This window comes from Cyprinus carpio, chromosome A24 (assembly GCF_018340385.1).
Source record: "Cyprinus carpio isolate SPL01 chromosome A24, ASM1834038v1, whole genome shotgun sequence".
Classification (NCBI taxonomy): Eukaryota; Metazoa; Chordata; class Actinopteri; order Cypriniformes; family Cyprinidae; genus Cyprinus; species Cyprinus carpio.
The window spans coordinates 22414497-22442260 of NC_056595.1; the positions used below are offsets into that span (position 1 = coordinate 22414497).

At 35.7% G+C, this 27764-nt stretch overlaps 2 protein-coding genes across 7 annotated transcripts; one reads left to right on the forward strand and one right to left on the reverse strand.

Moving 5' to 3' along the window:
• Nucleotides 1–1558: 1558 nt before the first annotated feature.
• LOC109087548 (histone H1.0-like) lies at nucleotides 1559–2966 on the reverse strand. Of its 3 annotated transcripts, none has more exons than XM_019101750.2 (2): nucleotides 2835–2966; nucleotides 1559–2660 (listed from the first exon to the last, which is right to left on the reverse strand). In XM_019101750.2, exons 1-2 carry the CDS (start codon nucleotides 2953–2955, stop codon nucleotides 2050–2052), a joined length of 732 nt encoding a protein of 243 aa, XP_018957295.2. In that variant the 5' UTR covers nucleotides 2956–2966; the 3' UTR covers nucleotides 1559–2049. The 3 variants fall into 3 exon arrangements, with proteins under 3 accessions (XP_018957295.2, XP_042570678.1, XP_042570679.1); XM_042714744.1 differs by having other exon boundaries at nucleotides 2792–2921; XM_042714745.1 differs by having other exon boundaries at nucleotides 2779–2900.
• LOC109094129 (rhomboid-related protein 1-like) lies at nucleotides 2892–26856 on the forward strand. 4 transcript variants are annotated; one of them, XM_042714742.1, is made up of 10 exons: nucleotides 2930–2972; nucleotides 4805–4857; nucleotides 5087–5153; nucleotides 14533–14691; nucleotides 17778–18002; nucleotides 18960–19108; nucleotides 20034–20146; nucleotides 23339–23439; nucleotides 24373–24433; nucleotides 25812–26856. In XM_042714742.1, exons 3-10 carry the CDS (start codon nucleotides 5133–5135, stop codon nucleotides 26084–26086), a joined length of 1104 nt encoding a protein of 367 aa, XP_042570676.1. In that variant the 5' UTR covers nucleotides 2930–2972; nucleotides 4805–4857; nucleotides 5087–5132; the 3' UTR covers nucleotides 26087–26856. The 4 variants fall into 4 exon arrangements, with proteins under 4 accessions (XP_042570677.1, XP_042570676.1, XP_042570675.1 ...); XM_042714741.1 differs by lacking the exon at nucleotides 2930–2972 and adding an exon at nucleotides 7540–8157 and having other exon boundaries at nucleotides 4819–4857; XM_042714743.1 differs by lacking the exon at nucleotides 4805–4857 and having other exon boundaries at nucleotides 2892–2972.
• Nucleotides 26857–27764: the final 908 nt, after the last annotated feature.

Consider the following 27764-nt stretch of genomic DNA (forward strand, 5'->3'; position numbering starts at 1 on the left):
AGCATCGAATGAGATGCTTCGAATGAAGCAAGTATGTTGTAATAGAAATATTTTGCAATAAACAATATATATATTTTTTTCTGGTGATTTTGTGTACTGTGCTCTATGACATCAGCATGCTGAAAATGTGGTGCAGTTTGCTTGATCACATGACTCGAGCAGCTGATTATCTGTTGAGAGATCATACAATACACATTGTGCATCAGGTTTTTCTGTTAGATTATCACATCATTCAGCCAATTCATATATTTCTGTAATATAAATTGAGTTTTAACACATGAATGTGTCAGGCAGGTTTGCAGCAGGCCCTCTTGTATCAGTGAACCCGTATCTCGTTACTGTTCAGACTGGATACAGCATCACGTTTCAAGAACATTATACAATATACACAGAGAGATCAGAGAAGCACGAGGTGAGTTTTGGATGGTTCACAAATAACGTCTGTACTTGTTTTCAACATAAGGGATAAAATAAGTGTACTGTACTGTACAGTGGTGTCCAAAAATCCGAGACTGTTAGTGAAAATGCTGCAATCTTTTTCATTTAATACATATTTTATTTACAATTACCAGCATAACCAGTTGAATAAAATGTGGAATTGAAAAACTTGAATTTGAGAGTGTTTTAGTTTGTCTTTTTTGCTTTAATTATTTGATGTTCTTAAGAGCATCTTGAGCTACAAATCTAGTTACATTTGATTAAAGACAGAATATATTATGTTTCCATATAATACAGTTTTAATGTCTCAAAATTATTTCCAAGAAGTCTCAGGTTTTCAATGAAGTCTTGTGTGAATATTTTAGGTGCTAAAATGGATCACTATTAAATTTTCACATTTTGCTTTTTGGAGTTCACTTAAATAGTCATAGTTCACTATTAAGTTAATGTTTTATTAAGATTTTATATTTGAAATGGTTTTAAATTAAGTATATTTTGCAGGATTATAGTTAAGTTTTTTGTTTTTATGGCTGTTTCATTTTCAATTTGACCCTTTTTTGTTTGCTAAAACCCAATTAAAACTATTAAATTGGTGTTATAGTTTTGATTGGGTTTTTAGTTTTTTAGTACATTTAGTTTTTTTTTTTTTTTTTTTTTTTTTTTTTTTTAAAGTATCTAGCATTTGTAACCTATTTTGTATATTATTTAATGAAGGCAAGTCGTAAATGCTTCACATTTTGTATCCTGTGTATCAAAGTAAAATGAATGTTGTGGGATTATTTTTTTAGTCTTAGAAAAATGTTACTTGAGTTTGTTTTGGTTCTGTTTGAAATTGCTTTCATTTTTCGATGTCACACCGCTTGACACGTCATCTGAACTAAGCATTTGCATCTACCCCAGCTGCAGTTCTCAGATCATACACCGCGGGGCAGCAGTGAGTCAAAACGCCCCTCAAATCCAAAGATGCGCTTCACTTTTTGCTCTCCTGGACTGGAGTGCGCGCTCCCTCAAGACCCCCACCTCACATGGGACCACTGCCACGGTACCCGTTTAAACTCATATTATCTATCTGAGCTCTCCATGGTGCTGCAGTAAAACACTAGACAAAGTAGGCCCACTGTTTGCAGTTAGAAAAGTTTATTGATGAACAATGACAGTATTATATGGACAGCAATGGAACTAGACAACAACGATCCACGTCACAAGGTGATTCTGTACAGGGCACCGTTCTTCATACAATGACATCACGTTCCTAGAATGACGTACAGGAGGAATACATCTTCTAGCGACATATCTAATTGGCAAATTAATTAGAATGTCTGAATGATAATAATATTGTGCAATACAGTTCAGCTTAAAGAAGAACAAGAAGAAGAAAACGTCCAGAAAGAATTTTTAAAAAAAATAAATAACAGTTCAGCCGTTTCGGTGTCTGGGATCTTCTTCATAGAATTGCAAATGCGCACCAAAAAAAAAGTTTCTGGAGAAACAAACACGCTTGTAAAAATGTGGGGCTGAAGTCCGCGCACAGAAGACCTTACAAAAATAACAATATACCAAAAACATTTGCTTCAAAAAGTGTATTTACACTGAGTTCCGATCGATTTGGGTTCACTTCTTCTTGGCCGTTCTCCTGGCCGCTGTTTTGGGTTTGGGTTTCGCCGCTTTCGCCTTCTTGGCTTTGCTCGCCTTGGCAGGTTTGGCCACCTTCGTCTTCTTCACAACTTTCTTGGCTTTGACAGGCGATTTCTTCTTCTCCGCTGCCTTCTTCACTTTCTTCTCGGCGGCTTTCTTAGGTTTCGCGGGGGATTTTGCCACTTTTTTGGGCTTGGGGGCTTTCTTGGGCTTCGCAGCGGCTTTGGCAGGCTTCTTGACTTTCACGGGAGCTGGTTTGGGTTTCTCTGGCTTCTTGGCGTCCTCGGCTTTGGCCAGTTTGAAGGAGCCCGAGGCTCCGATGCCCTTGGTGTGTCGCAGAAGCCCGCTGGCCACCAGGCGTTTCAGGGCGAGTTTGATCTGGGAGTCGGCGTTGTCTCCCACCTTGTAGTGGTTCTTCACGTACTTCTGGATGGACTGACGCGACGCGCCGCCGCCGCGGCTCCGGTCGGCTGCGATGGCCGCTTTGATCATCTCGGAGTATTTGGGATGCGACGTCGCTTTCTTGGAGCCTTTCGTCTTCTTAGGCTTGGATGTCGGAGTAGCTGTTGTTTCAGCCATGGTCGGTCCTGAAGGATTTCAAACCGAAACAGAACCCAACTCTGTCAAAAACTCTCACGAAAAAAAAGTTACTTGAAAAAAAAAAAAAAACAGCTGTTGAAAATTATCGATAGCAGATTAAATTACCACTACGTCGCACCTTCGTCTTTGTTTAGGCTAAAATGTGTATTTAAATAACCCACGCTGAGCGATGCGGAAAGTGCGTATATTATTCGCCGAAGTGCGCCTGTAGTATAGATGAAGCCTCCACGCGGACGTGATTGAGAACACCAACTGCCAGCAGCTGATCAAGCGGGCTTCCATGAAATCTGCGCGGGCTGGTTTGTGTTTCTTCCTCCTTGAACTGAGGCCGAATTTAGCCAGGCTCGCTCGGTACCGATCCTCCTAACGACACGGTCCGAGAGCGGAGGCTTTAGGCTTTACGTGCGTGTGTCGTTTTGTCCCGAATTCATTTCGCCATGAACTTTTATTCCCCGAAAATCAGCTCAAACCGACGAGCGCGGTGATGTATTTTGAAGAATTCGCGTAAAATTAACCCAAAACAACGAACTCGAGCTGGACAACACCGAATGTTTATGAAAGCCCCATCAACACACTCGAGGACAGGACGGGTTTGATTCATGCAAAACGTCGTTTTCGTTTTTAATAAGCTGAAGTAGCTGACGAACTAACACAGTCCGGCCACCGAGTCCGCGTGACGTTTCTCCGATTATTTATTGTTAAACCTTCTATAAATTAAATGTGCGCGAAATAAAGTGGCGCTCATATTGCAGATAATAGTCACGCATTTCATGAGGTGTTGGTGTCATGCATGAGCTTCGGATCTAAACGAGTAAAACGTTACAGTATATAAACCAGCAGCTCCAATGCTGAGAGATCTGAGAGAAGAGCTCGGCTGTTAGGAAAGTTGCCAACGACCCAAATCCGAGCTTTACCGACCAGAACCCACCGGTACCGTGGTGATGTTCAACATATCGACCAGTGCATGCATTCCCGATGGTTTGTGCGTTATGGATCCGACTGAGATATTAAGACTGTGCTGATGCTTTAAACGCTCGGGTGTTCTTTTGTTATCTCTCCGTGGGCAGGAAAACGCGTATCCCGTTGGGTTTTTCCCCCCTTATTTTTGCACCGTTCATTTATAAATTCATCAGTTTAGGCTGCTTTCGGGCTGATGCACAGTTGTGTTTCTATCGCTCCTTCTTGTTCTGTTATTCACATTTTCAGGCTTGATGGTTTTACAGTCAGAACGCCATCTTGAATCTCTTCACTATGCACATCCACTGCAAGCCCCTTTACAGAACTTTTAATTAGCCTACTGGATATTTGCAATCAAGATGAAGTTGATAAAGCAGATTATTAACCTTTTTTATTTTTATTAAGCTCTCAAGTTGGCGATTGAGCACGCTGGAAGTTTTCTCTCAGGAATAACTAATGCATTTCTGTTTCATGTAATAATATTAATTTATAATTTCCTCTAGACAGTTGACACATAATTTCCTCTTTTGTGGCAGATTTTAACAGAATGTCACCTTGTTAGCTATTAAGCACAATGCACATCTCACACTCTTTTTGTTATGACAGTCTCACACTGTGTGTGTGTGTGTGTGTGTGTTTGCACGCATCTGTGTGATACAGACTAGTACATAGCTCCTTTTTGTGATGTGTGTAAGGTGTCTGCAGTTGTCTAGTGCTGATAACAGCACCTTCCTTCACTCAGTCCATGTTAATAAGATACATAGTTCTGTCCAATTCCAATCAGCCATCATGCACTCTAATAAAAACAAAAAAGAGGTACAAAAGCTGTCACGGGGCGGTACCCTTTCAAAAGGAACTAATGTATACCATCTATGTATTAAAATGTACACTTTAGGTATTAGCATGCAGATTTAAGGTACTAAAATGCACCCTTTAGAGGTAAATAAGGTATAAAAAGGTGTACCTTTTGAAAAGGTGCCGGCCTAGTGACAGCTTTTGTACCTTTCTTTCTGAAAGCGGGGTTTGGAAATATTTCTGAACACTATAGAAATTAGTTTGTGAGCACACAATGCAATGCATTATTTCAATGCAATAATTTCACAAATGTAGAGATAAAGACAGTTACAGGATTTTTGTATTTTTAACTGAAAATAACTGATATGCTTCATTATAGGCTGCTGCTGAGATGCGAAAAACAAAATAGCAGATTGATTGTTCATATTGCACGTACGTTGTCATAATTGCAGTAGGACTGAAAATAACAATGTAAACTGCTCAAGGAAATAATTACATACATTTTTTTTATTAGTAAGCTCATTACTCATTTTAACAGCACTAATGCAGTGTACTGAACAGTAAAAACTTCCACATGAAGTCAGAATTATTGTATTTTGCTATTTAATATGCAGGAATTAACATTTTTCTCATGTTCGTGATTTTTCTCTCTATATTACAGCTATGCATGACGACATCAGACTATAAGGTGGCTGAGTCACTCTTACATGTGCTACCTGTTAAATACGGTATGTGTTATGCATATTTACATGACAAAACTATAATTCTATAAAGATATATGGTTGTGTGCTTTCTTTGTCATTTGCATTATATGCTATGCTACTGCACATAAAGCACAAAACCATATCTGCACAGATTTGTTAAAGGATGTTTAAAATTTGCTGAAAATGTATCCAGGATATAGCTGAGTTTGTTTCTTAATCAGAACAGATTTGGAGAAATGTAGCATTCTGTCACTTGCTCATCAATGGATGCTCTGCAGTGAATGGGTGCCGTCAAAATGAGAGTCCAAACAGCTGATAAAAACATCACAATAATCCACACCACTCCAGTCCATCACTTAATGTCTTGTGAAGCAAAAACTGTGTGTTTGTAAGAAACAAATCAATGAATTTTAACTTTAAACAAACTAATTTGGATGGCCTGAGGGTGAGTACATTTTCAGCAGATTTTCATTTTCGGGTGAACTGTTTCTTTAAGCCTAATTATAGAATAAAATGTTTTTATTTGAGTAACATGACACTTGTATGTCTTTAAAATGTCAAATGAGAGAAATGTGTGCATGCACGTGTGGATTAAAAGTCTTTGTGTGTCTCTGTAAGTGTATAGAGAATGCCTTACATATGTTTGACCAGTAGAGAGCAGCACTGCTCTGTTCTGCAGCGTTTATATAGGATACAAAAACAAATCATAAATGCGTACTTTCTCTTTAATTAGTTTACTTACAAAACAATTAATAAATATCCACATAAATACATTATTAATGTAACACCTGGTTATTTTGCTGATTTGGTTAGATTCCACTCCTGATGCACACATAACAGAATAATGATATTGATTGCTGACTGGGAAAAACTGATTTTGTGGGGTTTTCTGCTCATTGATTAATGTCAGTACTGTCTTATATTATGCTAACCAGAGTAGAAAGGTCATGGAGTTCATATGCATGAGGCCAGTGATGGATTGATGGATTGTTTTTATATCCATGTGAACTGTAAAATCAGCACCACTTAGAGCTTATCATAAACACTTACGTCTAAGAAGAAAAGAAAATCTATTTAGCCCCAGGTTAAAATCTGTCACAACTGTTAGTGGTGTTTGCTAAGGCTTGTGTCACAGCATTGCTGGTAATTAGGGTTAGAGATTTGAACAAACCCCAACACTAAGCAATAAACATCTCCACTCCGTGAAACACAGAAACACATACAGCAAATTAATTTTTTTTAATACTTATTCTCTAAGCATTTAAACAATATTTTCTTAAATATATATATATATATATATATATATATATATATATTTCATATATTTAAAAATATATATTTTAAATATGTTGTAAATAGCGTGGCTTAAGGAAATATTTTTTTTAAATGGAAAATATTGTTCATTTAATCCTTCAAATATTAAACATAGCATGCAAGAAAATACATTTGCTAAATGTGCAAGACAATACATTTCCAAATTTATGGATTTATTTTGGGTAAATGCAAATTCTTTAAAAAAATATCCTTCTAAAATTATAAATAAAGTCATTTGCATATATACAAAACAATGCCAAAATGTATGAAGAAATGTAAGATGTAAATATGTTTTAAAATATATTAGCAATATACTGGAAAAAAAAGAAAAGGTTTTGAAACAATTTTCACTCAGAAATTGGTAGTGAATTTCACAAACAATTAGAAAGAAATGGCAAGTAAAATTTAAATATATAAATAAAAAACTTAATATTTTATTGTAAAACATGCTCAATAATCTTTGTTAATTTTCAAAAAATAATTTTAACAGTGTAGATTATTATTATTATTTTTTTGTTTGCGGGAATGAATGATATCCGAAATCAAAATCAACGTGAGCTTTAAAATCAACAATAAGTCTTGTGTCTGAGAAAATCTGCACAGCCAGTTTAGCCTCAGGTGAAAATCTGTTTGATTTTAAGTTTCGCTTTTATTTATTTTTTTTACGTATGTGAACAGACACATTTTTACCACTTTTATAATAAAAAGATTCTCGAAAGGTTCCAGAAAATATTGCTTCCATTAACTTCAGCTATATTACTTTTATTTATTCATATCGTGAATAACACCGAGAAATTTTGTACTTTAGAGATTCGTCTTCACATTTATTACCACAGTTAACCAGTCCTCAGAGACAATAACCAAGCCAAATGACTTCATTTATTAGCAAGTTCCAGTATATACATGATCATCAGCATATTCCCAGCACAACCAGTGATTAAACACCCTGAGAATGTGTTTTAGGGTCCGTAGTATCTGCTGCTTGTGATGTCTGATTTAGGAAACCCAAGTGCGCTTGCATGCCGTGTGTGTGTGTGTATGTGTGTGTGTGTGCACTGCAGTGAATGTGTGTTTGTGTGTTAAGTCTCTCTTTAAGACTCCTGCAGGGTAGATGGAGAGCTGCAGCTCTTTGGACACGCCCCCCTCGCCTCTGATTGGCCGCAGACTGCTGCCTCCTTCCCCTCTTTCATTGGTATTCAGGTAGTACAGTCTTTGTGGAGGACAGAGGGGAGAGAGAGAGGGCGAGAGGGAGAGATTTACAGAGCAGAGGTAAAGGCAATACAAGCACAGCAAGACGGGCGAGCGGAGAGGGACAGACGGGTTGAGGGAAAAAGAGACAGAAAGTGGACCGACTGCAAGCTAAGGGTGATTCTGAGTTGGAGGGAAGTGGGTGTGAAAGTGCCACAAGGGTCTGTGGGTTCTGGACGGTGAGTGGGACTTTGGATTTTAACCCAGCTGGAATCAGCCAAACCCTGGACTGACGGCTCCGCTGTCTTCCCTCACCGGAGGACGTCCTGCGGATACAATACTGGCCTTTACTAGCGGGCGTGCGAGGGGTCTCTCTCCCCGCAGACAGACCGACGGACCGCTGGCGTGTGTGTGTGTACGTGTCTCTGCGTGCGATTTCCCCCTATGTCCTTCTTTTTGTGGCTGTGTGCGCACCAGGGCCCAGTATATGGATAGAAGCTCTCTGTTTCAGCTCATACAAGAGCAGGTAAGCAGCAGCAGGTTGCTATGGTTACTGCATCCTCCTGTGCATCGACGTGCATGTGTGTGTGTGTCTTTCTAGGCTGATACGGAGCAAGATGGACAGTCGGAATGAATGAGTACTGGAGTGTGTGTGTGTGTGTGTGTGTGTGTTGGAGAGGTCCTCATGTTCAGTCAGTGGCTGTTAGTGTAGAAGTAGTAGTACACTCAGCACTTGTGCTCAACACATGTCTGGTTGTGTATGCGATTATATGGAAATATGTGGATATATACACTTACATGCATTTTATTACCCTAAATCATATTTAAACACACAGTACTGTTTAAAAGGTTGTTTGTTTTTGAACAAAGTCTTTTTTTGCTTACCAAGGCTGCATTTATTTGATCAAAAATAAATCAGTAATATTGTGAAATATCATATCAATTTAAAAATATCCGTTTTCTATGTTAATATATTTTAAAATATAATTGATTCCTGTGATCAAAGCTGGATTTTCAGCATCATTACTCCAGTCTTCAGTGTCACATGATCTTCAGAAATCATAATATGCTGATTTGCTGCTTAAGAAAAATTTCTGATTATTATCAGTTGTTGTGCTGCTTAATAAATTCGTGTAAATAATTTATCTCAGGATGCTTTGATGAATAGAAAGTTAAAAAGAACATCATTTATTTGAAATATAAGTCTTTTGTAACTTGTAATTTTAAACATATTTACTGTCACTTTTGGTCAATTTATTGCATCCTTGCAGAATAAAAGTATTAATTTCTTTGAAAAAATCTTAATGACCTCAAACTTTTAAACAGTTGTGTTTATATTTCAATATCATATATTTTCCTCTTTTAACAGTGAATGGCAGATGTAAATCCAAGAAAGTAGCAATGCAGCTTTTTGGGTGTCTGTGACTTCAATTCAATTTCAGATCAGATTAATTCAATTCAGTTCTCTTAAGTAAGTTGACTTGTTTTCACTGAAAGACTGCTCAGTTCAGATAATTATTGCTGTTGACTATATAGATAAATTCATCTTAGATTAAATTCAGCTTATTTCACTTCCAGTTCCGCTGCATTATTAGTTTTGACCATGTACACTTTTAAATTCAGCTTCAGTTATGCTCAGTTCTGTTCAGTTCAATTCATCTTCATTAGTCATTTTAATATGGATATTTCAGTTCAGCTTCAATGGTAATTTTACCACCAATTGTTTCTGAGTTGCTTTATTCACAAACCTCCAGTCCAACCGCTGGAAGATCAGAGGAGGACACCCAAAAATACTCGAAAGAAGTCATCATTGATCAGAAAAGAGCCGAGCACTTCAAGCAACAGACACCAAGAAATACCAAAATATGTTTAGTCATGAAATGACGCATTATGTTTATAGCACATTGTTTTGTTTTTTCTTTTACAGCTGGCAGGTTTGTGTGCAAACACTCCAAAAACATGACTAATTTATATTTACCCGCCAGTTTGCAGAACGCATTACTCTCTACGTACAGAAGAACGTACAAAAGTGAGAACTTTTTCAGTAAGAGTTCTGCTGTTTGAACAGCTACATTTCAAGCAGGTGTTAACACTGAGATGCTCTGGTACTACGTGCTGAGTCTTCTTTGCAAATCCAAAAGACCGAGCTCACATGAGTTCAGAAATTCATCAGGATTCAAACGACAGCTTGGTTTGAAGACATATGCATGAGTATATGCTAATTAGTTTCATTCTTGAAACAAAAGTGGCTCCGCAGACACAAAATTCAGATTTAAAGGCTTTAATAAAGGTCACGCTTTCTGGTCTCGAGTTATAAATGGTTTATATTGGTTATTCATTACTTCAGTGATTTAGACTGATTATTTATCCGAGAGACATCGGTTGAGTGTGTGTGTGTGTGTTTATGTTGGTATGTTGTGAGTGTGTTTCATATGTTTTCACAGGCACTGTGCTTCTGAGTTTGCTTGTACAGTAAGTGTGTTGTCAGACGGAAGCGATGCCTGACGGTTTGGTTGTGTTGTGTGGGTGTGTGTGTGTGTTAGTGTACGTATGGTGTGAATGTGCTGCAGCTACTCTGTGTGTGTAAAGGCAAGATGCTTAACCTTTCAGTTTATTATGTTTTTTTTCTGCTGTAGGAAGCAGTGCTGAGCTCAGACTATTTCTGGCTCTAATGCACACGCACACAGTTCACCTGTGCAAACACACACACACACACACACGTTCAACGCTCTGTGTGATACACTGAATTAATGGAAGACAGCTCTAAATTACAGAATTACCCAGTGTCTGTTCTCACCAGCTGTTTAGTTTAGTTAGTGGCGCTTGTGGAAGTAAGGATCGCTATTTCTTATAGTCGGTGTTAAAGGTTTGTTCAGGGTTTTCATAGTTATTATAATAAACTAAAACTAAACATATATAAAAAAGTTTTCATTACTTGAAAATGAACTGAATAAAAAAACTTTAACTTATTTTATGTAAGCTAGTTGCCAAAGCAACATTGCTCATTTTTAGTACCAAAAAAAACAAAACATAATAAAATAAAACTAATAAAATAAAAACTAATTAAAGAAATAGATATATTTTAAACCAAAAAAAAAAAAAAAACTGAAGATATAAAGATAAAATATAATGAAAAATATTAACAAAAAAATATGAAAGTATATTAATAATACCAAAACAGCACTGGTTTGAATCACTGATTTTAAGTGTTAAAACTTTGAAAATTGCATTGAACATTTGAACCATATCTAGAAAATAGATATTTTCTTTTCTTTCTGATCACAAGAACTATCATATCAGTGTTTTTTATTTCTGACAAATAACTGAGCAATTAAAGCATTATATATACGAAAGCCACCCTATTTGTTGTTTATTATTAATTGAAAACAATTACAGAACATAATCAGTTTTAACTTAATTTAAATAAACATCAATCATCATTATAATTCACTCACTGTAATTAATGCCATATTTAGTTTCAGAATAACATCAGATGATATTTCTTTGTGATGTCTCTTGGTATTTCTGTGCATGTTTGTATGGAAAATAGTTCCTGTACTGCACACCTGTTTGCTAACATGTTGCAAAAAAATAGAAAAAAAAAAAATATATATATATATCAAAAAATACTGTCTTTGTTATTTCTACATTAATTGAAGATTGCAATATAAAAGTATATTTAAAAACTTTAATGTTAGGTGGAATTAATCGCGATTAGTTTCAGAAAATATGTGTGATTAATTAGTTTTGTTTTTGTTTTTGATAGCACTAAATAAAATAACTAGGTGAAAAACACAGATCAATATTTTAAGCAGCAACCTGGCAACCACCCACAACACTATATCATCTTGACTGCAACTTTTGCACAGGCGCCACTCACATTTTGATCAGAAAATGTAAGAATCTTGTTACATATACAGTGTGTGTGTGTGTGTGTGTGTGTGTGTGTGTGTGTGTGTGTGTGTGTGTGTGTGTGTGTGTAAGCAGTATTTGCTTTGGCACCAGCTGTTCAGAGAGAAAGAGGGCAGTTGATAGTTGGATTGCCGCACCATATTTAGCATTATATTTGCATAAAATAGCAGCAGTTCGTCCTAAGACTCTTCCTCAGTGACCAGCTGCAGTGATAGTGTGCTGAGAAAAAGACCCCAGTAAAGGGTCTCCTCTAGAGTTTCAAAAGAGATCTCAACGTATTCTTTCTTGATCTATTAACAAAAAATATTTTATAAAGCAAGGATGCATAAAATTGATCAAAAGTGACAGAAAAGACATTTATAATATTACAAAAGATTCCTGTTTCAAATAAGCGCTGTTCTTTTGAACTTTCTCCCAGAGAATCCTGAAAAACATGTATTACCTTGATAAACATAAATGCTTCTTGAGCAGCAGATCAGTATATTAGAATGATTTCTGAAGATCATGTGACACTGAAGACTGGAGTAATGATGCTGAAAATACAGCTGCGCATCACAGGAATAAATTACATTTTAAAATAAATTCAAATCGAAAGCAGCTATTTAAAATTTTAATAATATTTCACAATATATTACTGTATTTTTGATCAAATAAATGCAGCCTTCATGAGAATAAGACTCAATAACATAAATAAAAAAATCTTACCAGCCCTAAACTTTCAAAGTTGTGTGTGTGAATCATTGGATGCCATTTAAATGCCTTTATATTTATCGAAGTACTCTAATATTTTGCCCTGATACCATCATTGTACTGCTCCAGTAATGCTTTGTAAGGTTTGCCGTGTAAACCTAAGATCATTTGTGATGTGAAAGCTGACATATTTTACTACTAACACCATATCACTGCTCAGATGTTTCTGGGCTCAGCCATATGGTATGTATTTTCAGAAACCATGGCAACAGTACGGCTCTTTTTAGAACAGTTTAGCATTGAAAGACAGGCGCAGGGAAACGGCTTTGTTCATGCTCATGTAATCAATGCACAGACCATCAGCAGCATTCAGACTGACACACAGTGACTACACTGATGTTTCAGCACAGCTGGAATGGGACACAGATTCTGTTCACTCCTCGATGATAATGCTGTTTTGTGTTTGGTGATTTGTGTACGTGATCATGTGGTGCGAGGTGACAGAAGTAGATCAGTCGCTCACACACACACACACACACACAGTGTCAGTCTTTCTCGGGGTGTCACATTGGTAATTTGTAACCATGGTGACACGGCAGCGGCTCTATGTGCTGCATCTCCTCTCTAACTGATTCTTTCACTTCCATCCTTCTCTCCACATGTGTCTGCTGCTCTCATCCCTCCATCCTTCATCCTCCGCTCATTACACAGAGCCCTCGCATTCACCCGCTCGCCTTCCTCTTCCTCTTCCTCTTCCTCTTCCTCCTCCTGTCTGTTTCTACATCATTACAGGCCAGCAGATCATTTAGTAGTTTGTATGTGCTTCTTTCTTTCTTGCAGTCCATGCTTTCCTTCCTTTCCTTCCTTTCATCTCCTTTCCTTTTCTTCTTACTTTCCTTTCATTTATGACTTCTTTATTTTAATTTCAAATTTTATCTTCCTTCCTTCCATCCTTTCCTTTCTGTCTTTTTCTTCCTTCCCTTTCCTTACCTTTAATTTTTCCTTTTTTCCTTCCTTCCTTCCTTTCTGTCTTTTCTTCCTTCCCATTCCTTTTCTCTAATTTTCCACCCTTCCTTATTTTAATTCCTTCTTTCTATCGGTACTTCCATCTTTTTCTTTTCCTTTAATTTCCTCTCATTTCTTTCCCATTTTTTTCTTTCCTTCCTTCTCACATCTTTCCACCCTGTTCTTCCTTCTCTGTCCTTTCATTTGGTCATTCCCCTTTCCTTTCATTCTTTCCTTATTCACACCATTCTTTCTTCCTTCCCTTTCCTTTCATTTCTGCTCATTTCCCTTACTTTATTTCTTTTTTTTCCTTCCTTCAGTCCACCCATCTGTCTGGCCATCCTTCCACCTTTTCTCTTTTCCTTTCTTCCAATTTTCCTTCCTTCCTTATGTCCTTTTCTTCCTTCCCTTTCTTTTCATTTCATAGATTGATTCCTTTCTTTTAATTTCCTCATTTCCTTCTTTCCTATCTTGTTCCCTGTCTTCCTTTCCTTCCTTTTCCTCTTTTATCCATACAGTAGTCAACATTTGAAGTGGAACAAAACCTTTTAAGTTGTTCTAAAACCAAAACAAAACCCGTTCTTGTTTTAGGACAACTTTGATGAACTTTTTGATCCACTTCAAATGTTGACTACTGTATACCCCGTGAAATTTCAATATAGCATTCAGAAGTAATTCAGAGTAAACACAGACAGCAGAAACAGCAGCGTGTGTCCTCCTGGGTTGTCTTTGCTGTTTTGGATCTGTTAGTTACACACAAACTCACACAGTAATGTGAAATACTTACAGAATCTTTGAGTGTGTGTGTGTGTGTGTGTGTGTGTGTGTGTGTGTGTGTGGCAGACAGATGAATTGTGCAGAATGACTATGTTTGAGTCACAACAGCGTTGCTTGAACTAACTGCGTGTGTGTCCATGTTAATGGAGTCATATCATGGAAATCTTTTTTTCTTGCTCAGACAGCTTGATGTAGGCCTACTGTAAAGATATCTTGCTGTTACTCTGTTTTAGAACATTCTGTAGGTTTATTCATCACAGATTCACCCATGTACAGCAAAAAGATTCACTGCTCACCCACTGGGAGTCATTCCAGTTGCTCTTTAGCATAATGTTGAATCATACTGTTTATCATTCAGATTTTGTGTTTGTAGAACAAATATACAAGCAGATGCAAAGCACATGTCGCGTGTTGCATTTATTTTGTGTGCTGTGTGTGTAATAAATGCATGTTTTTACTGTATGTGAATGCATTTAAACTAAACACTGGCTCGTTCTCTCTTTCTGTTGGTGTTCAGCTGGACCCAGAGCAGACTGGTTTTATAGCAGTGGAAAACTTCACCAGTCTAGCTGAGCACCATGAGTTACAGCTGGACCCCAGTAAACTGGAGATGCTGCTGGCGCTGGTACAGAGCAATGAACACGGACACGTCTGCTACCAGGAACTCATAGAACTGGTGAGCCGCATGCATTCGACCGCCAGCATTTTATTTATGAGTCCACTGAGAAACTCGCTTGTGTTTACAAGTTACAATGCTGATAAAATTAGCACTTTTTAGGAAGATTGCACAAACTAGTCAATTACATCTGCCTCTAAACAATGTGTTAAGTACGTGCTGACTACTCGTGTCACTAGTTACATGACTTCAGTGCTAGAGACATATAACTCAATATGTGCTTAAATTGCGTCCCAGTGTAGCTGCGTGGCACCTATAATGGACAAATGTACAGTGGGTACGGAAAGTATTCAGACCCCCTTAAATTTTTCACTCTTTGTTATATTGCAGCCATTTGCTAAAATCATTTAAGTTCATTTTGTTTTCCTCATTAATGTACACACAGCACCCCATATTGACAGAAAAACACAGAACTGTTGACATTTTTGCACATTTATTAAAAAAGAAGAACTGAAATATCACATGGTCCTAAGTATTCAGACCCTTTGCTCAGTATTTAGTAGAAGCACCCTTTTGATCTAATACAGCCATGAGTCTTTTCGGGAAAGATGCAACAAGTTTTTCACACCTGGATTTGGGGATCCTCTGCCATTCCTCCTTGCAGATCCTCTCCAGTTCTGTCAGGCTGGATGGTAAACATTGGTGGATATGACATCGAAGATGGTTTGCGTTCATTTGGAGTCATGCAATAGTCACAAATACACTAGACAGCTAGATTCTGAGCTACACTCAAAAGTGTAGGTTCAATAAGATTTTGTTCTTATGCTCGCCAAGGCTGCATTTATTTAATCAGAAATACAGCAAAAAACAGTAAAAGTATGAAATATTATTTCAATTTAAAATAACTGTTTTCTATTTGAATATTTTTTTCAAATATAATTTATTCCTGTGATGCACAGCTGTATTTTCAGCATCATTACTCCAGTCTTCAGTGTCACATGATCTTCAGAAATCATTCTAATATGATGATTTGCTGCTTAAGAAACATTTCTGACTATTATTAATGTTTAAAACAGTTGTGCTGCTTCATATGATTGTGAAAATTGTGATGCAGTTTTTTCAGAATTCTTTGATGAATAGAAAGTTGAAAAGAACTGCATTTATTCAAAATGGAAATAAAAATAGTGTTTTCTTTGTTATAATGTTATTTTGTGTGTTTGTGTGCATACAACCGTATGGATCCCTTGATGCACAAATACTGTGTGTGATATTTGATTGTCGTGTTATTTCTGTGAGACCTGGAACAGATGAATGCTGGTAGTGTGTGTGTGTGTTCATGAATGAAAAGCTGCAGCTCTCAGCTCTGTCATTTCTGAACCTCCACGTGCTTTCTTTACAAATCCAGCGGTGTTCCTCTCAGGACCTTCTTCACTCTCTCACACTTGATACGAGGGGGTGTAAGTGTTTTCACTGTGGCACAGACAGTTGAATCAATTTTGCCGCAGGCTCTTTTAATACACACACACACACACACACACACACACACACACACACACACACACACACACACGACTGCGGCGCTCTGTGTTGACAGTTTTAGTGCTCTAGCTAGACTCATTCAGAGATGTGATAAAAACCTCACGTAATCACACCCTGATGCACGCACACGGATGCTGTGCACTTTATGTGGCTGGAATTCAAGACATACGATGATTTAAAACCATGTTCTACAGGAAGAGAGACTGAGGCAGAGGCAGAGAGAAAGCTATGAATTTAAAAGGATTTGGGTGAAGTGTAAATCTGGGGCATGAGGGAGATGGAGGAAAGTGTGAGAAATCCTGCATACATAGAGTGATCTGTAAGAAAGTCACAGTATTTAACTGGTCTACGTCTGTGATTGTGTGTGTGTGTGTGTGTGTGTGTGTGTGTGTGTGTGTGTGTGTGTGTGTGTGTGTGTGTGTGTGTGTGTGTGTGTGTGTGTGTGTGTGACTATTATGAGGTCTGTTAAAAGAGTCTATATACTGTACACAAAACCACACACAAATACACTAAAGAATGTTAGTCATTTTTAAATTCATATTAAAATACTAAAGTTCAATATTAACTGTGAGTTATCATTTCATTTACGATGAAAATTTTAAATTTAAAAGACTTTACGTGTCATAGTCAGTTATTGGTGAAATAATGTTTTAGCTATAAAAATATTAAAATAATTCATTAAATATTAACAATTAAAAATGATAATTTTAAATTATAAAAATCATATGTGTTTGTTTTAAATTATTTTGTTATTTTAGATTTTAAAAAATATTTATTATATTCATATTTATATAAAAATTAATTATCATTATATAATATAAATATATTATTATAGAAAATATTTTATTTGCCACCTTATACTTTATGTAAAGGAGTTTCTAGAAGTACTCGTGTGATTTATAATGTTTGATTATATATTATTTAAAAAATATATTTCTTTTGTTGTTAGTTTTGTGCATTACAGTACATTTTGTTTCTTAGTTTATAGCATTATTGTAGTGTTCTGTGTTTTGTCTTGTTTGTATAACACTGCGCACATCTACCATATTTTGCAGAAAAAAACGTGTCAGAAATCACATTATTGAAAAAAATATGTTGCATTGATGTAAAGTCACATCTTATTACTACAATAATCAATAATGTACATAAAATGATATATTTCCAAACATTATAAACAGTAATTCCTCTTATTTCACAACTTTTTGAACAGGAATGGAAAAACATAAGTATAAAACAAACTAAATTCATAACATTCATAACAAACATTTATTATAAATTCCAAGTCTAAACGAGTTTATTTAAAGTGAGACTGTGCACCATGTGCATGTTTGGCTCGCTTGACATTAATTGCATTATATCGCTTTGGAACACAAGACGCAGCTCGTTTCAAGTGACGAAATGTTGATGCATCTGTGTTATTATTTTTGTACTGAGCAGAGATTACTGTGGCTCAGATTTTGTTGGTGTATCAAGATTATCATCATTTAATGATATATGGATGGTTATGAACTGTGAAAAGTTCGTGCAACACAGATGTACATATGTTAAATTAAACAGCTTCTCACTATAATAACAGCTAATGAGATGTCCATCTCTCTCTCTCTCAGCTGAACAGTAAACGTTCCAGTAGTTTCCGCCGAGCTATTGCAAATGGGCGTCGCACTCTGCAGCGAGAGATCCTATTGGATGAGACGGGGCTGGGCGTGTACAAGCGCTTCGTGCGCTACGTGGCTTATGAGATTCTGCCATGCGAGACGGACCGCCGGTGGTACTTCCATCAGAGCAGACTCTGCCCTCCTCCTGTGTTCATGGCCATCCTTACCATCGTACAGGTACACCTCACTGAGCTCTGTGTGTTGCTTTAGGGGTTCTTCGTTCTTTAAAACACCAGAAACTAGAACAAACCTTTCTTGGCAAAACTTTTTGGTTGTGTTTTTGTAACCCTATAAAGCCTACTGTATATTTGATACGCAAATTTAAAAGACCTCTAAATGATCAATATAATCAAAACTTTGCTAAAAAATTTGTTGCACACAATCTAATACTTAGCAACTAAAATATTTAGTATAACTGTACAGACGTCCATCTTCAGACGTCTTTTTGCTATGAGGTCTTTACTGATTGTTATAAAGTAAACAAGAATAACTTTTATATTGTTAGAAATCAACACTTACTCAACTGAAGCAACTTTGGTTTACTTGATTATCCATACATCATTTATGAAAAATCATGTTAAAATGTGAGTATCAAATATGAATCCATCAGGCTTCTCAGGAATGTTTATTTGTTTATTTATCTCTGAATCATCATTGTATTGCATTGCATTTTATGTTTTAAGTGAAAACTGCAGAGCTTTGATCATAAAACTAAGCATTGAAGTATAATCTTAAGACATTATTATGAGATCAACTGATATTTAAATGCATTTACTGTAAGTAGTCTGCTATACTATTACAAATAATTCATTGATTTACATTATGAGCAAAATAACAGAATATCATCTTTCTGGCCAAATAAATACCAGCATCTACACCAAATTGTATATTTTTTGCTCAGTTCGGGCCTCTAGAATTGAGGTGAGCTCCATATTCTCATTATATCTTGCTATGTGAGCCATAAAAGCCTGATGTATCAATTATGATTCTCAGCAAAAACCACATATGCAGATTTTTAGTATTTCTTTTCTTGTTTATTTTGTCTGAAGTTTAAATAAACTCATCCAGATCCAAAGATTAGATGTTTCTGACTATTGTTGATATGTCAGGCCTTACAGTGTGTTTGTGTTCTAGATCATAGTGTTCATGTGTTACGGCGTGATGCTCAATAAATGGGTGTTGCAAACCTACCAGCCGGATTTCATGAAGAGTCCGCTGGTGTATCATCCCGGACACCGCGCACAAATCTGGAGGTTCTTCAGCTATATGTTCATGCATGTTGGGTAAGAACTTTAACAAGCTCCTCCTAAACTCTTGTTTAGATCTCCAGTTATAAATAAGTGAGCATCAGCTGTAGTGCACTTGGTTAAATATGCAACTAGCAACTGTTCTTCGAATAAACCTACATGTTTAGAAACTGAGTTTTACAAGCTTTAAAGTCAAATGCGAATATATTTCTTCATGCATGTTCCTGGCCTTATTGAGCATGATTCATATATTTGAAAGAAAACAGTTTGTCTTCATCATCTTTTATCAAAATGCAATAAAATACTCCACCTGAAATGACTTTGCTTATCAACTGATGTCACCAGAACCCTCTCCTTCAATCATCTGTCATGATGAGATGCTTTTCACTGTGCAATCAATTCCTAACGGATAAAATTAAGTCCCGTCTGCATTTTTCTGAGAAATACATCACATTACAAAAGTAAAATGGGTTGAGAACTCCATTTCACATTTATGTTGACTTTAAATGACATTAATGCATGCAACATATTATAGAGCATTCATCTATCATAGAATTATCCTGAGCATTTAATCAAAGAGATTTCATGACAAATCTCACTTTTTAATGAAGAAAAATGACATTGTTGTAACATATGTGACCCTGGAGCACAAAAGCAGTCTTAAGTCTCTGGGGTATATTTGCAGCAATAGCCAAAAATACATTGTATGGGTCAAAATTATCAGTTTTTCTTTTATGCCAAAAATCATTAGGATATTAAGTGAAGATCATGTTCCATGAAGATATATAGTAAATTTCCTACCATAAATATATCAAAACTTCATTTTTGATTAGTAATATGCATTGCAAAGAACTTCATTTGCTAGTGTTGCTCTGTCTAAATTTAGCCGTACAGACCTGCAGCCACAGCTGATGTTTTACATTCTGGATATGTGTGTGTGTGTGTGTGTGTGTGTGTGTAGGTTAGAGCAGTTGGGTTTCAATGCTCTTCTCCAGCTGATGATTGGAGTTCCTCTGGAGATGGTTCATGGGATCCTGAGGATCAGTCTGCTGTATATGGCAGGAGTCATCGCTGGTGAGTTAGAGCGTGTGTGTCCGCATACATCTGGCCGTCCTTGCACTGTGACAAGTTCACCAGGAGAATGTGCTCATATTTATGATGGACATGTCACCAGCGGCCAATGACCTAATCAATAATCTCTGAATTATTCACACACACACACACACACATACACACATCCCCCCATCTATCTCTCATCACATACACACCAAAGCGGTGCTTGTGTGTAGTATGTGTAATAGAATACATTTACATTTTAATGCTAGCTATCTTGCTCTTCTTGTTATAAAACAGACAAATATATTCCAAAATCAGGGCTATTCCATTCCTAGAGGGCCACACCCATAAGAGTTTCACTCAGACTAATATATATATATTATATATATATATATATATATATATATATATATATATATATATATATATATATATAAGATATATATATATCTATATGTATATATATTACTAAATAAAATCCTTATTAAATTAAAATGTATTTTTATTAACTTTTATTTCTCACTAATTTAACAAAAATCAAAACTAAACATAAAAATATTTAACAATAATAAACATAAAAATACAAATACAAATCAAAACATCATTCTGGCCTGAATGTAAATTTCTTAAATTATTATTATTTTTAAATAATGTTACATATTTTATTATAGAATAAAATATAAATTTCAATAAGTAAAATTCTTATTCAGTTAAAATGGTTTTGTTCATGATTTATTTATTAATTTATTATCAAACATTTATTTATTTCCGTTTTTCATTTATATTTTTTAATTTATAAAAAATATTATACTATCTATATGTGTTATTTTAATTGGTTAATTTTGGAAATGTTTTAAAAAGAAATAAATAAGTATAAATTTAGTAATTGTATGTAAATTCTGAGATATATATATATATATATATATATATATATATATATATATATATATATATATATATATATATATATAAAGAAATGTTACATATTTTATTACATATTAAAATAAAAAATAATTTTAATAAGTAAAATTCATGTTCAATTAACAAAAATATTTAACAAAAATTAAAACTATATCAAAAATGCTAATGTAATCATCCTTATGACCTATATGTAAATTCCGTAATGTAAAATGATTGTTTTATTTGAAGTAATGTTACATATTTCATTAAATAGTAAAAAATTAAATTCAATAAGTAAAATTCTTATTCAGTTAAAAAAGATTTTAATTCAATTATTAAGTAATTTATTATAATATGTGCATATATATATATATATATATATATACCATTTCCATGCATTACATTTTCTGTGTGTGTGTGTGTAAAATATGATATATATATACAGGTGACAGTGCAGTTAAATTTAAACTTCATTATGCTGAATTCCGAGCTTAATCACACATACTTGCCTGTAGTTATTTAATAATCCTGAAGACCTTGATTAGCTGGTCCAGGTCTGTTTAATTAGAGTTCATGCAAAACCCTGCAGGACGTGGCCCTTCAGTCCAGGAGCAGAATCAAATAGGCGTGGTGTAGCATAATACAGCTTACATAATAAACACTTATGTTATATCATATTTACTCAAAATATACACCAACACACATGTTGCAACATCAGCGTCCATGCTGAGGACAGAACGTGAGATGGAAATTAAAGGAAGGAGAGAATAGAGCATGCAAGAGCAGATAAGAGAAAATGAGAAGAGTCATAGAGACTATATGTGAGAAAGAGATGAAAAGACAAGGAAAACGTGAGAAATAGAGTGAGAGGGTGGAGGACGAGCGAGAGGAAAGAGTATTGAGAAAATGTAAGATAAAAAAAAGCAGAATGATGAAGCTGTGGTGGAGTAAGAGTGCTGAGCGCAGCACATCTCAGTGTGTAACGCACCGTATAGGCGATCTGTCACACACACCGAGGATTTTCCAATAATCACTCATCTCACCCGCTTCTGCTGTATTTTACATGCATGTTCGCTTTCCTATGTGCTTTTAGTTTAGAGCTGTACTCAGTGTGTTTTGTGCCACTGTGGGTTTGAATGTTCTCTAATAAATTATAGTCCAGTTGGGGTGGCCACCTAACGACCACCGAGTACACCTTAGCAACCACATAGCAATGTCCTACTAACCACTCAGAACACCTTGACATAACGGATGCAATTTCTGCACAATGAAAATTTCAGTTATTTTCCTCAAAAAAAAAAGAAAAAAGGTAGTTTCTATAGTACATTTATAAACTGCAGCACAGAGCAGCTCTGTATCCTATAATCACATGACAACTATTAATTACCTTTATTATATTCCTTAAATGGGTCGGCAGTGGTGATGGGAATAGAACAGAAATACAGGTCAGGGGGGGTTTATATATGCACATATATTGCGCATGTCATTTTAATGTGTTTATTTTTAGTATTATAAAAAATAACACATGGCTCCTGAGCTGTATGTAAATTCTGTAATTTAAAATAGAGAGAGTTACAAGTCCAACTCTCTCGCCATTAGGCCAACACTCCCATAACTAATATATGTAATCAAATGCATATTTTAATGCAAATCAAATTTGAGTAAAATTTAAACACCTCTTTTGCAATATTATGGTACCTGCAATAATATTGCATTAAATAAAATTAAATTGATTAAATAATGTATTAAATTAAACATAATAATACATTTAAATTAAAATTTAAATTTAGTTACATTTATTTTATTACAGTTTAAAATTCGGAAAAAATTACATTTATATTTTTAATATTTTATTTTTAAAAAATCTTAAATTTAGGTTTTATTAAATTATTTTTAATGGAAGTAGGACAGTTAGACACTCTCTATTAAACTTCAAATAATTTGGAAAAAAAACAAGCATCAGTGGTGTACAGGTCCCTATGCGGGGACCCCCTCATGTCATTATGAGCCAATTATATTATGATTAAATTTGCCTATCAAGAGCAGTTTTACTCAGTAGAGGCTTTCTGAAATCAACAAACGTACAGTGTGTACACAAGCAAGCTTTTTAATTTTGCACAAAGGTCTTTACACAGACTGAGATTCTCAGGAAACAATGTATCACACGCTAGAAATTCGAATGTATCGATTCAAATGATGTCATAATCACTACTTGTGAGTCACTACTTGTGGGCGGGGCTCTTGCAGGACAAGATGTATCAAATAGTCCCACTCTTTGTCTTAACCGCGTGTCTTTGCGTGTCTCCTCAGGTTCTCTGACGGTGTCCATCACAGATATGCGCGCTCCGGTGGTGGGCGGGTCCGGCGGGGTCTATGCACTCTGCTCAGCACATCTCGCCAACGTTGTCATGGTAACCAAAACTAACTGCTGCCATGGTGACTTCTGTCAGAATGAATGAAAAGGGGAAATCAGGCTGAGGAATAGAGAAACGCAGAATGATGAATACTTCGGCTTCCCTAAAGATCAAAGAGTCTCTAATCACTCGCACACAGACAGACACAAACAGACCTCGGAGAGTCAGAAAGTCTCTTCAGCGTCTCAGCTCTCCCTCTTTCCTCATACACACGTTGTTATGGGAATATAAGTGCCTTTTAGCCTTGTGTGTGAGTGGAATTTAAGGAATGTTCTGGATTCAGTACAGGTGGAGCTGGATGATGTCATCAGTGACACGCTGTCAGTCACCACAGGAAATCATTTTCATTTGTTCCTCAAGCAAAAATCCACCTTTAAAGAGGTTTAGTTCCACCTCTAGGGGGTGATTTAGAAACTTTACAGCATTTTGAAGTTAATTATTTTTTCATTTTATTTTTAATTTTAATTTTAATCTAAGTCTAGTAATTTTATGTGCCTTTTTATTATTATTTTTATCAATATTTCTATAGCTTTAATTTATTTTTATTTTAGGCTTTAGCCTGTCAGATCTAAGTTTAAGTTTCATTCAATATTTTATTTTATTTTATTATTTTATTTATAGTTTTAGTGAACAATAACAAAACTGATGGCATTGCAGATTAGCTTTACATTTTAGCTTTTAAATCAGAAATCCAGCATACATCTCCAGAGAGAAGTCTGTTTTAAGACCGAGTAATTTTTTTAATGTTTACTTTTTATTGAACATTTCAAGGCCAAAAGAAAAAAACAGGAAATGCATGCCTGGATAAATAGTTCACAGTAAAAGCACGCATTTAAAAAATAGACTGAATTTTGAGTGAGTTAATTTCCATTATGCCGACTTTGTAAAAGTCTTCATAATGCGTTTAACATGCATATGTTTGTGTTTCAGAACTGGGCCGGTATGAAGTGTCCATACAAATTGCTACGGATGATTCTTGCACTTGTTTGCAGTAAGTAACTGTAGTTATTGTAGTTCTCATACTTTAGTAAATAGGCTGTGGCTGAATTCACAATAGCATACTAGCACATTTTTTAATTTGCTATATTCAGAATGCAAGTCTATGTAGTATACACTAGATACTGTCTACTATTTAAAAAAAGTGTTATACTGTATGTGCATTATGCAATGATTTCAAACAATTGTATGCTACATTATAACTTGACCTCATTACATGTATTATGAGTTTTTACTTCAATGTGTTTGTCTCCAATTATCTGAAAAATAAACATGGTTGTTTTACATTTTTATTTTGATCAAATTAGATGTTAAAAATTTTAATGTAATACATGTACATCTAAAAAAAATTGAATATCATGGAAAAGTTCTTTATTTTTGTCATTTAATTCAAAAAAGCTAACTTTCTTATATTCTAGATTCATTACACACAAACTGAAATATTTCTAGAGTTTTTTTTGTTTTAATTCTGATGGTTATGACTTACAGCTTAGGAAAATTTAAAATTCAGTATCTCACAAAATTTGAATATTTTCTCAAAGATCAATCAAAAAAATATTTTCAATAAATAAATGTTATAGATTTAAATAGTAGGTTTAATTATGCACTCAATACTTGATTGGAGCTCCTTTTGCAGGAATTACTGCTTCAGTGTGGCGTGGCATGAAGGTGATCAGTTTGTGGCACTGCTGATGTGTTACTGAAGCCCAGGTTGCTTCGATAGCAGCCTTCAGCTCCTCTGTATTGTTTGTCAGATGTTACTTATCTTCCTCTTCACAATACCCCATAGATTCTCTGTGAGGTTCAGGTCAGGTGAGTTGGCTGGCCAGTCAAGCACAGTAATATCATGGTCAGCAAAACACTTGGAAGTGGTTTTGGCACTGTGGGCAGGTGCTAAAGTCCTGCTGCAAAATGAAATCAGCATCTCCATAAAGCTTGTCAGCAGATAGAAGCATAAAGTGCTCCAAAATCTCCTAAATCTCTTTCCCATAATTGTGGCTGCACATTCTAAACTAGCCCAGGAGGTACCCAGTATTTATACTCAAAATTAATCAATCTAATCAAGCTCAAAATGGAATATTCAAATTATTTTGAGATACTGAATTTTTAATTTTCCTAAGCTGTAAGTCGTAACCATCAGAATTAAAACAGAAAACTTGAAATATTTCAGTTTGTGTGCAATGAATCTAGAATATAAGAAAGTTTGCTTTTTTTAATTAAATCACAAAAAACTAAAGAACTTTTCCATGATATTCAAATTTTTTGAGATGTACCTGTATATTAAAAATAAATGACACATTGCAGAAGTAGTATAAGTAGTAGACTAGTATGCTGTTCCAAACATCTGCCAATCTCTTCTCTGTCTTTGGCAGTGAGTTCAGAGGTGGGCCGTGCCGTATGGCTGCGTTTCTCCCCGCCCCTCCCCTCCTCCGGACCGCAGCCCAGCTTCATGGCTCATCTGTCGGGCGCAGTGGTGGGCATCAGCATGGGGCTGCTGATCTTGCGGAGCTATGAGGAGTCTCTGCATAAACAGTGCTCCTGGTGGTGGGTCCTCATCTTCTCCTTCATCACCTTCCTCCTCTTCGCCATCTTCTGGAACATTTTCGCTTACGAGCTGCTCGGGGTACAGATCCCGCCCCCTCCCTGATGACACGCCCCCCTGTGGTGGCCCCAAAAAGCCACGCCCCCCTGTCCAACACAGGTCCGACCTCAGTCTACTCCACTCGACCAGCAGTGGAGACACGGACGTAAAAACCGGAAGGAAGGATTTCAGCGGTGTGAAACGATAACACATACTCACATTCCATACAGAAGCAGCGAACACAAACAGCGTGGTATTTATAATGAACACTCGGAGGCAGCTCAAGGGTCCGGCGAGCTTATCTGAACAGACCGTCAGTACGCCGTACACTAGAAACACACACACACACACGTACATCAGATTTGTTGTGTATTTCAGCCCGAGGCTCCTTCATGATGCCTCTCTGTATTGTTTTGATTTGTCAGCCTCATCTAAGCCTGTTATTCATTACAGATAGCATCTGTAGTAGATGAAACACCGTCACTTGAACCGGGAATCTCGCTGGCTAAAAACAAAGCCTTAACGCTTGGAGACACGGCGAGGTAGTCCTCAGTGAGGTGGGGGGGTGATGTCATTTGATGCTGTTTGTTTTTGGATAATTACGGATTCGGTGAAAGGAGGTAAAACTTGTTTCGAAGGGTAGAAAGTATGTTTCTGAAGCTGTTTCTTGCTTTACTTTGTTCACATAAACAGAAACATTAGCTCTGTTCCAAATCATAGTGGGCTTTCTGTGAAAGCAGCATGCTGTAGGCGTGCATTATGTTGCCTTCTAAGATAACTACTTTTTGCCAAATGTGAATACAGAATTTTCATATAAAAAAATCATAAAAATCCATCAAAAATGTTTATAAATATACACCTTGTTTAATGTTATTGATAGAAGTCTCTTATTCTCACCAAGGTTGCATTTATCTGATAAAAATACAGTAAAATATGAAATATTATTACAATTTAAAACAACTATTTTCTATTTGAATATATTCTAAAATGTAATTTATTTCTGTGATGCGCAGCTGAATTTTGATCATCATTACTCCGGTCTTCAGTGTCACATGATCTTCAGAAATCATTCTAATATGATGATTTGCTGCTCAAGAAACATTTCTGACTATTATCAATGTTGAAAATAGTTTTTGCTGCCTAATATTTCTGTGGAAACTATGATACAGTTTTTTTTTTTTTTAAGATTTTTTGGTAAATAGAAGGTAAAAAAAAAATGCATTTATTTAACTTTTGAAATGTTTTTACTGTTATTTTTCATCAATCTAATGCATTCTTGCTGAGTAGTTTTAATTTAATTTAATTTTACTAGTTGGACTTTTCCCAAACTGTAATGTCAGACTAAAGTATTTGAAATCTGAAATTTGAAATATGATAGGCAACCTTTAATTCTCCGGTGATTTATTAAAGTGCATAATGATGCACAAAACATGATTTTAATGCATTTTACTTCATATTCATGTAACCATGTAACTTAAGTAACATAATTTTATTGACAATAATAACTGTAATCAAATTATATAAATTCAAAATGTAATGCATTACATTGCTGCGTTACAGTAACGCGTTACACCCATCTCTGCTAGTACACAACAAGAGAGCTCACTTGGTATGGAACAGAGTGAATGTCTGACCCTTCATCTTGACCTTTGAAAACATTTCCAGTGAACACACAAACACAAGCATTTCTGTGCCACACACTAATGATTACTTCAGTATTGCTGTGCAGATTGCAGTTGTTATG

Excerpts from the sequence above, each read along its gene's own strand:
- LOC109087548 (XM_019101750.2), bottom strand. The coding sequence starts at position 2,955 with ATGGAAGCCCGCTTGATCAGCTGCTGGCAGTTGGTGTTCTCAATCACG. Across the intron at positions 2,661-2,834 it reads CACTTTCCGCATCGCTCAGC|GACCGACCATGGCTGAAACA; the intron begins GTGGGTTATTTA and ends GAAATCCTTCAG.
- LOC109094129 (XM_042714741.1), top strand. The coding sequence starts at position 8,119 with ATGGATAGAAGCTCTCTGTTTCAGCTCATACAAGAGCAG. Across the intron at positions 8,158-14,532 it reads TTCAGCTCATACAAGAGCAG|CTGGACCCAGAGCAGACTGG; the intron begins GTAAGCAGCAGC and ends GTTGGTGTTCAG. Across the intron at positions 20,147-23,338 it reads TATGGCAGGAGTCATCGCTG|GTTCTCTGACGGTGTCCATC; the intron begins GTGAGTTAGAGC and ends GTGTCTCCTCAG.